Source organism: Mustelus asterias, chromosome 19 (assembly GCF_964213995.1).
Source record: "Mustelus asterias chromosome 19, sMusAst1.hap1.1, whole genome shotgun sequence".
NCBI lineage: Eukaryota > Metazoa > Chordata > Chondrichthyes > Carcharhiniformes > Triakidae > Mustelus > Mustelus asterias.
The window spans coordinates 30,937,756-30,951,842 of record NC_135819.1 but is presented as its reverse complement, the minus strand read 5'-3'; the positions used below and the strand labels follow the sequence as shown (position 1 = coordinate 30,951,842).

Genomic DNA, 14,087 nt, shown 5'->3' with positions numbered 1-14,087 from the left:
AGGAAGGAAATCTGTTTAAAGTTTATTTATTAGTGTCACAAGTAGGCTTACATTAACACCGCAATGAAGTTACTGTGAAAATCTCTTAGTTGCCACACTCCAGCGCCTGTTCAGGTACACTGAGGGAGAATTTAGCATGGCCAATGCACCTAACCAGCACGTCTTTCGGACCATGGGAGGAAACCGGAGCACCCGGAGGAAACCCATGCAGACACAGGGAGAATGTGCAAACTCCACACAGACAGTGACCCGAGGCTGGGAATTGAACCTGGGTCCCTGGCGCTGTGAGGCAGCAGTGCTAACCGCTGTGCCACCGTGCCACAATAACTTCCGTCCTCAAGTCTTTAAGTAATTTTTAACTGCTTTCTGTGGTTGCTAACAAGCCACTCAGTTGTATCAAACTATGATTGGAGGTTCAAGAATGTGGTTCGCCATGACACCACCTGCCCCCCCGCCACCCCCGCCCAAACCCTCCCTCCCCATCAGGGCAACTTGAGTTGGGCAATAAATGCCAATCTTGCCAGTGATGCTGGCATCCTAAGAAGGAATTTAAAAATTGCTTAAAAAGTGCATTGCAAAGTAACCGTTTGCACCAACGTGGAGAGGATGTGGTGCGCCCTGTTTCACATCAGAACCTTATCAAAAGGAAGACATGTGAAACATGGCACCCAATTTGTACAGAGCAAATTGCAATGAGATAACGGCCAAAAGATTAGTGTTGATGATGTTGAGGGAGAGATAAGCATTGACCAGGACATCAAAAAATTCCAGGACACTAGCTAGAGATTCCTCCCCAGCGTCCTGGCCAATATTTACCCTTAACCAGCAACTAAAATGTGTAGTTAACCCACATCTCTGTTTGTGGATGTCTGGTATGTACGAGCTTGCTGCTGCATTTCCCACATCACAGCAATGATTATTCTTCAAAAGTATTTCAGAGACTCAGCAGGGTGGTGGGACACCCTGAAAAAGGCAGAATATGCATTTGAGCGCATCCTGCCAGGAGCAGTTGGCGTTTGACAAAGTAACATGAATCCGATACAGAAATATGCCCAAGTACCCAAGCCAATATACAACGGAGGAAAACCCATATGCAAATATAAGGGATGGATCAATATACCTGATGGGCCAAAATATATATATTGTGGCCCACATCCTTGGGAGAGATGTAGTCCTCTGAATTCTCCTCATTATCGACCTCCTCACCTTGATTGTAAGCATTCTTTATAACATCAACCTTCAAAAGAAAACACAGCCAGCTCTGAGTGATGAATCATGAAAGTTCATAGGTCATAGATGCAACAGGATGTTGCTTGGTATGGAGGGCATCAGCTCTGAGGAGAGGTTGGAGAAACTTGGTTTGTTCTCACTGGAACGACGGAGGTTGAGGGGAGACCTGATAGAAGTCTACAAGAGTATGAGAGGCATGGACAGAATGGATAGTCAGAAGCTTTTTCCCAGGGTGGAAGAGTCAGTTACTAGGGGGCACAGGTTTAAGGCGCAAGGGGCAAGGTTTAAAGGAGATGTACGAGGCAAGTTTTTTTACACAGAGGGTGGTGGGTGCCTGGAACTCGCTGCCGGGAGAGGGAGTGGAAGCAGATACGATAGCGACTTTTAAGGGCCATCTGGACAAATACATGAATAGGATGGGAATAGAGGGATACGGTCCCCAGAAGGGTAGGGGGTTTTAGTTCAGTCGGGCAGCATGGTCGGTGCAGGCTTGGAGGGCTGAAGGGCCTGTTCCTGTGCTGTAATTTTCTTTGTTCTTTTCTTAAGAGGTGTCAAATGTGCAAAGTTTCTGTTGCTGATGTTTTAATGGGGTAGGGGGGTTGCAGGAACACTGGTATTTTTCCAAGAATTTATGAATAGGTGTTTTTCGAAGCCGTTTCAGATATGCCATTGTTACTATAGGGTTCATTAGTTCTGTACATCGTGCATAATGGGTGAATGGGCATAGAAGTGTCATGAGTTGGCATGGAGGGTATGAAGAGCCATGGAGATGGGTGGGGGTGGTATGAGTTGGCATGAAGGGGAAATGGGTCAGGCCTTCTGACTGCACCTTTCTAAATAATCCCAAATCCATGCAATGGTTCACAGCTCCCCCGAGGGGCCGTGAGCCACGAGTCATGGAGACGCGTGCCTGGCTCCACACAAAAACTCTGGGAAGCGTGTATTGCCAAAATGGAAACGGCCAGGAAAGCAAGGAGCAGCCCCACTATCCCCACCCTCATCCCGCACCACTGGAGATTGGGGTTGCAGGGAATCCCAGAATCGGGATCGCACCCACCATTCTTCAGTGACACTGTAGTCCTTAAAACTTCCCAAAATCCATGCCAAAAATCCGGCCTCAATCTTAAATTGTTACAGTCGCAAATCCACCAAACCTGCTCAATGAGGACTAAAAACACAGCAACAATTAGAACATAGAACATAGAACATTACAGCGCAGAACAGGCCCTTCGGCCCACGATGTTGCACCGACCAGTTAAAAAAAAAACTGTGACCCTCCAACCTAAACCAATTTCTTTTCGTCCATGAACCTATCTACGGATCTCTTAAACGCCCCCAAACTAGGCGCATTTACTACTGATGCTGGCAGGGCATTCCAATCCCTCACCACCCTCTGGGTAAAGAACCTACCCCTGACATCGGTTCTATAACTACCCCCCCTCAATTTAAAGCCATGCCCCCTCGTGCTGGATTTCTCCATCAGAGGAAAAAGGCTATCACTATCCACCTTATCTAAACCTCTAATCATCTTATATGTTTCAATAAGATCCCCTCTTAGCCGCCGCCTTTCCAGCGAAAACAATCCCAAATCCCTCAGCCTCTCCTCATAGGATCTCCCCTCCATACCAGGCAACATCCTGGTAAACCTCCTCTGCACCCTCTCCAAAGCCTCCACATCCTTCCTGTAATGTGGGGACCAGAACTGCACACAGTACTCCAAGTGCGGCCGCACCAGAGTTGTGTACAGTTGCAACATAACGCTACGACTCCTAAATTCAATCCCCCTACCAATAAACGCCAAGACACCATATGCCTTCTTAACAACCTTATCTACTTGATTCCCAACTTTCAGGGATCTATGCACACATACACCTAGATCCCTCTGCTCCTCCACACTATTCAAAGTCCTCCCGTTAGCCCTATACTCAACACATCTGTTATTCCTACCAAAGTGAATTACCTCACACTTCTCCGCATTAAACTCCATCCGCCACCTCTCGGCCCAACTTTGCAACCTGTCTAAGTCTTCCTGCAAACTACGACACCCTTCCTCACTGTCTACCACACCACCGACTTTGGTGTCATCAGCAAATTTGCTAATCCACCCAACTATACCCTCATCCAGATCATTAATAAATATTACAAACAGCAGTGGCCCCAAAACAGATCCCTGAGGTACACCACTTGTAACCGCACTCCATGATGAATATTTACTATCAACCACCACCCTCTGTTTCCTATCCGCTAGCCAATTCCTGATCCAATTTCCTAGATCACCCCCAATCCCATACATCTGCATTTTCTGCAGAAGCCTACCATGGTGAACCTTATCAAACGCCTTACTAAAATCCATATATACCACGTCCACTGCCTTGCCCCCATCCACCTCCTTGGTCACTTTCTCAAAAAACTCAATAAGGTTAGTAAGGCACGACCTACCTGCCACAAAACCATGCTGACTATCACCTATCAATTCATTACTCTCCAAATAACTATAAATCCTATCCCTTATAATTTTTTCCAACATCTTGCCGACAACAGAAGTGAGACTCACCGGTCTATAATTCCCGGGGAAGTCTCTGTTCCCCTTCTTAAACAATGGGACAACATTCGCTAACCTCCAATCTTCTGGTACTATACCAGAGGCCAACGACGACCTGAAGATCAGAGCCAGAGGCTCTGCAATCACTTCTCTTGCCTCCCAGAGAATCCTTGGATAAATCCCATCCGGACCAGGGGATTTATCTATTTTCAGACCCTCCAGAATATCCTGCACATCCTCCTTATCAACTGTAATACTGTCTATTCTACTCCCTTGCAACCCAGTGTCCTCCTCAGCTATATTCATGTCCCCTTGCGTGAACACCGAAGAGAAATATTGGTTCAATGCTTCACCAATCTCCTCCGGTTCCACACATAACTTCCCTCTGCCATCTATAACTGGCCCTAAACTTGCCCTAACCAACCTTCTGTTCTTGACATACCTATAGAACGCCTTAGGATTCTCTTTAACCCTATCCGCCAAAGTCTTCTCATGTCCCCTTTTAGCCCTTCTAAGCTCGCTCTTCAACTCCCTCTTAGCCAATCTAAAGCTTTCTAGTGCACTACCCGAGTGCTCACGTCTCATCCGAACATAAGCCTCCTTTTTCTTTTTAACCAACAAAGAAACTTTTTTGGTGCACCACGGTTCCCTAGCCCTACCAATTCCTCCTTGCCTGACAGGGACATACCTATCACAGACTCGCAGTAGCTGCTCCTTGAAAAAACTCCACATGTCGGACGTTCCCAGTCCCTGTAATCTCCTAGTCCAACCTATGTTTCCTAATTCTCTCCTAATAGCCTCATAATTACCCTTCCCCCAGCTAAAACCATTGGCCCGAGGTTCATGCCTATCCCTTTCCATCACTAAGGTGAACGTAACCGAATTGTGGTCACTATCACCAAAATGCACACCAACTTCCAAGTCTAGCACCTGGTCTGGCTCATTTCCCAGCACCAGATCCAATATAGCCTCACCTCTAGTTGGCCTGTCTACATACTGAGTCAAAAAACCTTCCTGTACGCTTTGAACAAAAACTGACCCCTCTAACGAGCTAGAGCTATAACAATTCCAGTCAATATTAGTCAAGTTAAAATCCCCCATAACAATTGCCCTATTACTTTCACTCCTAAGCAGGATTGACTCCGCAATCCTTTCCTCAACCTCTCTAGAACTTTTAGGAGGTCTATAAAAGACTCCCAACAGGGTGACCTCTCCTCTCCTATTTCTAATCTCCGCCCATACTACCTCAACAGATAAGTCCTCATCAAACCTCCTCTCTGACACTGTGATACAATCTCTGACCAATAATGCTACCCCTCCCCCTCTTCTACCTCCTTCCCTACTTCGACTAAAACTAAATTAGACATTGTCATTCGAGGGAAGAGCCTTTTAGAAGCTCTGGTTAGTTGGAGATAGAACTGTAGAATATTCCAGAATAACGTTTAAGTTTCTTACCAGTTCTTTAGGCCGCATGTTGTAGAGAATTCTTTCCGCGTTTTCACTGTCATGTCTACTCTCCATGATGGAGAGTAAAAGTTTCGAAGCATTGTTCTGTTTTGCAACAAAAAAACCCATAAGATATTCTATTAAAACAAAACAGTTAAAGCGCAATATCTCATTTCATTAAAAGCAACTCCAAACCGAATTCCTTCTGGGACTGGAGATCGAAAGGGAGGCTTCTAATGGCCAGTCAGGAAGATGTACTGTTTTATAATAGGATTGTCACACCCCGTTTATTTATTGAGCAAATACTAAGTGTCTGAACCAAGCAGTCGCTCTGCTCCTGCTGTGTTGAGTGCGGATTGTCCTCCGCTGAGTCTGTGGATTGGACACTCCTCCATGATGTGCTGCATAGTTTGCTCACTCTCTGAGGCACATAGAGTCTGGCACTGGTTTATTTATTAGTGTCACAAGTAGGCTTACATTAACAGTGCAATGAAGTTACTGTGAAATTCCCCTAGCTGCCACACTCCAGCGCCTGTTCGGGTACATAGAACATAGAACATAGAAAGCCACAGCACAAACAGGCCCTTCGGCCCACAGGTTGCGCCGATCACATCCCCACCTCTAGGCCTATCTATAGCCCTCAATCCCATTAAATCCCATGTACTCATCCAGAAGTCTCTTAAAAGACCCCAACGAGTGTGCCTCCACCACCACCGACGTCAGCCGATTCCACTCACCCACCACCCTCTGAGTGAAAAACTTACCCCTGACATCTCCTCTGTACCTACCCCCCAGCACCTTAAACCTGTGTCCTCTCGTAGCAACCATTTCAGCCCTTGGAAATAGCCTCTGGGAGTCTACCCTATCCAGACCTCTCAACATCTTGTAAACCTCTATCAGGTCACCTCTCATCCTTCGTCTCTCCAGGGAGAAGAGACCAAGCTCCCTCAACCTATCCTCATAAGGCATGCCCCCCAAACCAGGCAACATCCTTGTAAATCTCCTCTGCACCCTTTCAATGGCTTCAACATCTTTCCTGTAATGAGGTGACCAGAACTGCGCGCAGTACTCCAAGTGGGGTCTAACCAGGGTCCTATAAAGCTTCAGCATTATCTCCCGACTCCTAAACTCAATCCCTCGATTAATGAAGGCCAGTACGCCGTACGCCTTCTTGACCGCATCCTCCACTTGCGAGGCCGATTTAAGTGTCCTATGGACCCGGACCCCAAGGTCCTTCTGATCCTCTACACTGCTAAGAATGGTACCCTTCATATTATACTGCTGCTTCATCCCATTGGATCTGCCAAAATGGATCACCACACACTTATCCGGGTTGAAGTCCATCTGCCACTTCTCCGCCCAGTCTTGCATTCTATCTATGTCTCGCTGCAACTTCTGACATCCCTCCAAACTATCCACAACACCACCTACCTTGGTGTCATCAGCAAACTTACCAACCCATCCCTCCACTTCCTCATCCAGGTCATTTATGAAAATGACAAACAGCAAGGGTCCCAGAACAGATCCCTGGGGCACTCCACTGGTCACTGACCTCCATGCAGAGAAAGACCCCTCCACAGCCACTCTCTGCCTTCTGCAGGCAGGCCAGTTCTGGATCCACAAGGCAACAGCCCCTTGGATCCCATGCCCTCTCACTTTCTCAAGAAGTCTTGCATGGGGGACCTTATCGAACGCCTTGCTGAAGTCCATATAGACCACATCCACCGCTCTTCCTTCGTCAATGTGTTTGGTCACATTTTCAAAGAACTCAACCAGGCTCGTAAGGCACGACCTGCCCTTGACAAAGCCGTGCTGACTACTTTTGATCATACTAAACTCCTCTAGATGATCATAAATCCTGTCTCTCAGGATCCTCTCCATCAACTTACCAACCACTGAGGTTAGACTCACCGGTCGGTAATTTCCCGGGCTGTCCCTGTTCCCTTTCTTGAATATAGGGACCACATCTGCAATCCTCCAATCCTCCGGAACCTCTCCCGTCTCCATCGACGATGCAAAGATCATCGCCAAAGGCTCCGCAATCTCCTCCCTCGCCTCCCACAGTAACCTGGGGTACATCCCATCCGGTCCCGACGACTTACCAACCTTGATGCCATTCAATAGTTCCAACACATCCTCTTTCTTTATGTCCACATGCTCGATCCTTTCTGTCCACCGCAAACCAGCAGTACAACCACCCAGATCCCTTTCCACCGTGAATACCGAGGTAAAGTATTCATTAAGCAGCTCCGCCATTTCTAACGGTTCCGCACAAACTTTTCCCCCTTCACCTTTTAAGGGTCCTATGCCTTCACATCTCATCCTTTTACTCTTGACATATTTGTAGAAAGCCTTGGGATTCTCCTTAATCTTACCCGCCAAGGCCTTCTCATGACCCCTTCTCGCTCTCCTAATTTCCTTCTTAAGCTCCTTCCTACATCCCGTATACTCCTCTAAATCCTTAACACCTCCTAGCTCTCTGAACCTTCTGTACGCCTCTCTTTTCTTATTCACCAGGTTCATCACAACATTCGTGCACCACGGTTCCCGTACCCTACCAACACCCCCCTGTCTCATCGGAACGTTGTCATGCAGAGCTCCAGACAAACATTCCTTGAAAATCCTCCACTTTCCTTCGGTACTTTTCCCCAAGAATGCCTCCTTCCAATTTACCCGTCTAATTTCCTCCCTGATGACACTGTATTTCCCTTTACTCCAGAGAAACACTTTCCTAGCCTGCCTGATCCTATCTCTTTCCAATGCTATCGTGAAGGAGATAGAATTATGATCGCTATCCCCAAGATGCTCACCCACTGAGAGATCCTCCACCTGTCCAGGTTCATTAGCCAGCACCAGATCAAGTACAGCCTCTCCTCTAGTAGGCTTATCCACATACTGTGTCAGGAAACTCTCCTGGACACACCTAACAAACTCCTCTGAGGGAGAATTTAGCACGGCCAATGCACCTACCCAGCATGTCTTCTAGACTGTGGGAGGAAACCGGAGCACCCGGAGGAAATCCACGCAGACACAGGGGGAACGTGCAGATCCCGCACAGACAGTGACCCAAGCCGGGAATCGAACCCAGGTCCCTGGCGCTGTGAGGCAGCAGTGCTAACCACTGTGCCACCGTGCCGCCCGCACTAATGCCCTGTCTAATGCCCCATGTGTGGATGTTGGCCAAGCAAGGGCAGTGGCCAGCCCTGAACCTGTGGAGGGTGAAACGCTCTTTCCTCAGAAGGCTGAAACACACAGTAATCCCTGGTGTAACACCTTGCTAATTTGCTGCCACATTTCCCTACATTACAATAGCAAATTACACTTCAGGAAGTAGTTGATTGGCTTTTGAGAAGTCCTGAGGTCAGGAAAAGCTTTATATTATGGCACATCTCCCTTTCTTCTTTCTGACGTAGGGCTTCTCCCACTCTGAGCCTGAACTGTTATGGGGTAAGCACAGTCTGAGCTCATTTACAGATTAATGGCACTTGATATTAGAAATTGCAGAAAAAATCTTTGGCTGTGGGTCAGGGGAACCCAGGATGAAACTTGCCACTTTGGAGTGCGCTAAACGTGTGCAAGATAATCAGCCTCCTGTTGGACTGTTCATCACTTTTCTCATGAACGAAACAATTGTACTTTTCTCAACTGTTCCTCTACTCCCTAGCTTTTCATTCATTCGGTATCCCTTCTGTTCTTTAAAATCATAGAATCATAAAATGTGTACAGTGCAGGAGGCGGCTCATCGAGTCCACAACAACCACAAGCCCATCCAGACCCTATTCCCCTCACCCCACATATTTACCCTGCTAATCTCCCGATACTAGGATCAATTTAGCATGGCCAATCAACCCAACATCTATAGACTGTGGGAGCACCCGGAGGAAATCCTAGGCAGACATGGGGAGAACGTGTAAACTCCACATAGACAGTGACCCAAGCCGGGAACTGAACTCGGATCCCTGACGCTGTGAGGCAGCAGTGCCAACCACTGTGCCAACGTGCCACCCAGTCTTTCATTCTTTCTTTTCTCCCTCTGTAAGCCTCTCACACACATTTGGCGAGGGTTCCTCATTGGCTTTCTCTGCATATTTCTCTCTCACTTTCGTCTGTCTCACAAATTCACAACTTTTTTTTTTAAAGCTTGTACATCACAGCAGTGAATATAATTCAAATCGTCATTCCTTGGCCATGGGGAATTTTGGGATGTCCTGAGGTCATGAGAAGTGCTACATAAATGCAAGTTTTGTTTATACATTGCAGTGTATGAACACAGCGAGCAACAGTTACTCCAGTACAATTCATTGCCGCATACCACAGAATAACAATCGCAACAGTGAATGATGTTGCTTTCCTTCAATAAACATTTATCACAGCCATTATGGACCCTTAATTGCCTCAGCAGCTGGATCTCCAACACAATAACCAAGATTTTTACCATGGTGGCTAGCCTCTCAACCATGAAGGAAATGGCAGACCTACCCGGAAACCCCAAATCCCACCCCACCCTCCCCTCCCCCCAACTGCCCCTGTTTCACAGGGACGAGAGTGGAGTTGGGCCGGGGTTCACACATGCATGTTTACAGAGGCAGCTGCCCTTTTAAATCATCATGGTGGCACAGTGGTTAGCACTGCTGCCTCACAGCGCCAGGGACCAGAGTTCAATTCTGGCCTTGGGTGCCTGTCTGAGTGGAGTTTGCACAATCTCCCCATGTCTGTGTGGGTTCACTCCTTCTATGCTTGGCCATAGAAGACAGAGGGTAGCAATAGAGGAGTGCTTTAGTGAATGGAAGGCTGTGACTAGCAGTGTTCCACAGGGATCAGTTCTGGGACCTTTGTTGTTTGCAGTTTATATAAATGATTTGGAGGAAAATGTAGCTGGTCTGATTAGTAAGTTCGCAGATGACACAAAAATTGGAGGAGTGGCAGATAGTGAAGAGGATTGTCAGAGGATATAGCAAGATATAGACTGGTTGGAGGCTTGGGTGGAGAAATGGCAGATGGAGTTTAATCTGGACAAGTGAGAGATAATGCATTTTGGAAGGTCCACTGCATGTAGGAATTATACAGTAAATGGTAGAACCCTTAGGAGTATTGACAGGCAGAGAGATCTGGGCGTACATGTCCACCAATCACTGAAAGTGGCAACGCAGGTGGATAAGGTAGTCAAGAAAGCGTACGGCATGCTTTCCTTCATTGGTTGGGACATTGAATATAAAAATTGGCGGGTCATGCTGCAGCTGTACAGAACCTGAGTTAGGCCTCATTTAGAATATTGTGTACAATTCTGGTCATCACACTACCAGAAGGATGTGGATGCTTTGGCAAGGGTACAGAGGAGGTTTACCAGAATGTTGCCTGGTCTGGAGGGTATTAGCTATGAGGAGAGGTTGAATAAACTCGGTTTGTTCTCACTGGAATAACGGAGGTTGAGGGGCGACCTGATAGAGGTCTACAAGTGGCATGAACAGAGTGGATAGTCAGATGCTCTTTCCTAGGGTAGAAAAGTCAAGTACTTGGGGACATAGGTTTAAGGTGCGTGGGGAAAAGTTTAGAGGAGATGTGAGAGGCAAGTTTTTTTACGCAGAGGGCGGTGAATGTCTGGAATGCGCTGCATGGGGAGGTGGCGGGAGCAGGTACAAGCAGCATGCGGTCATGTGGCATTTAAGGGGCAACCAGGCGAATACTTGAATAGGATGGGAATGGAAGGATACAGACTCCGTAAGTGCACACGGTTTTAGTTTAGGCATCATGATCGGTGCAGGCTTGGAGGGTTGAAGGCTCTGCTCCTGTGCTGTACTTTTCTTTGATATGCTTAGACATATATAGACATATAAAATGCTTTATTTACCCACCAGTGTTTGGTGCCTTTCTTGGTCTAAATATATTTAAAGGATTACTTTTTTTCTTTCTCGGGACGTGGGTGTCACTGGCTGGGCCTGCATTTGTTACCCATCCCTGGTTGCCCTTGAACTGAATGTCTCACTTGGCAATTTCAGAGGGCAGTCAAGAGGCAACCCACATTGCTGTGGCTCTGGAGTCATGTAGTATTCAAGAGGCGGCTGGATATAGCACTTGGGGTGAATGGGATCAAAGGTTATGGGGAGAAAGCAGGATTAGGCTATTGAGTTGGACGATCAGCCATGATCGTAATAAATGGCGGAGCAGGCTCGAAGGGCCGAATGGCCTCCTCCTGCTCCTATCTTCTATGTTTCTATGTGGGCCAGACCAGGTAAGGACGGCAGATTTCCTTCCCTACAGGACATGAGTGAACCAGATGGGTTTTTATGACAATTGACAATGGTTTCATGGTCATCATTACCGAGACCAACTTTATAATTAAGATTTTATTAATTGAATTTAAATCCCACCAGCTGCTGTGATGGGGTTTGAACCCATGTGCTCTGGGCTGTCCAGTAACTTTACCACTACACCACTATCTCTGCCAATTTACATGAACAACCCAAAATTTAAAGCCAATCCCTTTCCTGCGAGAGTTCTGTGGAGAAATGGTGACTAATTTGAGAGAAATATTTGCATTTCTGCGCCTAATTTCAGGGCTTCTGGAACTTCCAAGTGTTTTTCAGTCAATTAAATACTTTTGGGGATGTTGTCATTTTTCTAATGTAGGAAATGCAGCAGATAATTTGCATACAGCAATCTCTCATAAGAAAGATAATGTTTTAATATATTGATTGTACATAACTAGGAGCAGGAGTAGGCCATTCAGCCCCTCGAGGCTGCTCCTCCATTCAATATGATCATGGCTGATCTCATCTCGGACTCAACTCCACTTTCCTGCCCGTTCACCATAACCCTTTAACCCCATCACTAATTAAACATCTGTCTATCTCCTCCTTAAATTTACTCAACGTCCCATCATCCACTCCACTCTGGGGTCGTGAATTCCACAGATTCACCACCCTCTGAGAGAAGTAGTTTCGCCTCATCTCCGTTTTAAATCTGCTACTCCTCATCCTAAAAGTATGTCCTCTCGTTCTAGATTGCCTCACAAGAGGAAGCATACACCCTATACCTACCCTGCCAATCCCTTGTAGCATCTAATGGACCTCAATTAAATCTCCCTGCATTCTTCTAAACTCTGCAGAGTACAGGCCTAAACTGCTCAATCTCTCTTTGTAAGAGAATGACTGCTTGACCAGGACAATGGGAGAATTCCCCCTTGGAAAGAAGGCCATGGGATACATTCAATTAAACTTTTGAACATCATAAAAAATAGGGTACGAAAACAGAAAACGCTGGAAAAACGCAATGGGTCTGACAGCATCTGTGGAGAGAGAATAGAGTTAGTTACGAACCATTGGCTCTATTCCTTCTCCACAGACGCTGTCAGACCAGCTGAGATCTTCCAGCATTTTCTGTTTTTGTTTCAGATTCCAGCATCCGCAGTATTTTGCCTTTATAAATAATAAGGTCTTCAAGAGTGTTTACATCATTACATTGGGGTGGCACAGTGGTTAGCACTGCTGCCTCACAGCGCCAGGGACCCACCCAGGTTCAATTCCCGGCTTGGGTGACTGCCTGTGTGGAGTCTGCACATTCTCCCCGTGTCTGTGTGGGTTTCCTCCGGGTACTCCGGTTTCTTCCCACACTCCGAAAGACATGCTGGTTAGGGTGCATTGGCAGTGCTAATTTCTCCCTCAGTGTACCCGAACAGGCACCCAGATGAATGGGGACACCTGGAAGTTCCCCTCCAAGCCACTCACCATCCTGACGTGGAAATATATCACTGTGGCTGAATCAAACTCCTGGAATGTTCTTTGTAACAGTGTTGTGGGTGTCACGAATAGTTCACAAAGCAACTCGGGGATTTTCACAATAACTTCATTGCAGTGTTAATGTAAGCCTACTTGTGACACTAATAAATAAACTTTAAACTTCTCAAATTTGCATACTTGGTTTGTTTTTGAAGTTTCCAAATTCTTCAAGTGGAGTGAATTTTCACCCGCATCAGGCTGACAGCAGGAAAACATTGAAAACAAAGAGTGTTAAAGCAAAGGATCCAACCAGCTTACCTTCAGCTGTAAGACCAGGTCAATCCGGTACTTCCCGAGGGGATTAATGTCATTGAGGATAAGTGCTATGATAATGTCAATCCCGTTGCATTCGTGGGTTGTGATGCAAGTCTGCACAAAACACAATTAAACATTAATGCCTCAGATTGTTTAACCTCTGAACAGAAACACAAGCAGCTGTTGCAAAGGCTGCACATTTTGGTCAATGGCAACTTTTCTAACACAAGGTTCAGTGAGGTCGTGAGACAGCAGTGATACTGAACAAGGGAAAGGACATTGTCAGTCTGCTTTGCGCTGCACCTGAATTAACCTCAAGAGGCCAGCTGATTCACTACCACCCAAAACCTAGTTCTACCTGCAACATGCATCATAGTCTCCATTATCTTCCAACAATTGCATATCTAAACTGCACATCCTGCTATCAGAACAAGGATGTTGCCTGGATTGAGTGGCATGCCTTATGAGGATAGGCTGAGGGAGCTCGGTCTTTTCTCCTTGGAGAGACGTAGGATGAGAGGAGACCTAATAGAGGTATATAAGATGTTGAGAGGCATAGATCGGGTGGACTCTCAGAGGCTTTTCCCCAGGGTGGAAATGGCTGCTACGAGAGGACACAGGTTTAAGGTGCTGGGGGGTAGGTACAGGGGAAATGTTCGGGGGAAGTTTTTCACAGAGGGTGGTGGGCGAGTGGAATCGGCTGCCGTCAGTGGTGGTGGAGGCAAACTCAATAGGGTCTTTTAAGAGACTCCTGGATGAGTACATGGGACTTAATAGGATGGAGGGTTATAGGTAGGTCTAGAAGGTAGGGATGTGTTCGGCACAACTTGTGGGGCCGA

The 14,087-nt window shown here is 46.7% G+C and overlaps 1 protein-coding gene across 5 annotated transcripts in view; it reads right to left on the bottom strand.

Annotated features, from left to right (window-relative positions):
* Window positions 1-14,087, bottom strand: part of itpr2 (inositol 1,4,5-trisphosphate receptor, type 2) — a 252,424-nt gene that overhangs the window by 55,500 nt on the left and 182,837 nt on the right. For all 5 annotated transcript variants that reach the window (XM_078235257.1, XM_078235259.1, XM_078235258.1 and 2 more), the window contains 3 exons: window positions 13,252-13,362; window positions 5,228-5,323; window positions 1,121-1,237 (listed from right to left, as the gene is read on the bottom strand). In XM_078235257.1, coding sequence (XP_078091383.1) covers window positions 1,121-1,237; window positions 5,228-5,323; window positions 13,252-13,362 — 324 coding nt within the window. The remainder of the gene's footprint in view (window positions 1-1,120; window positions 1,238-5,227; window positions 5,324-13,251; window positions 13,363-14,087) is intronic.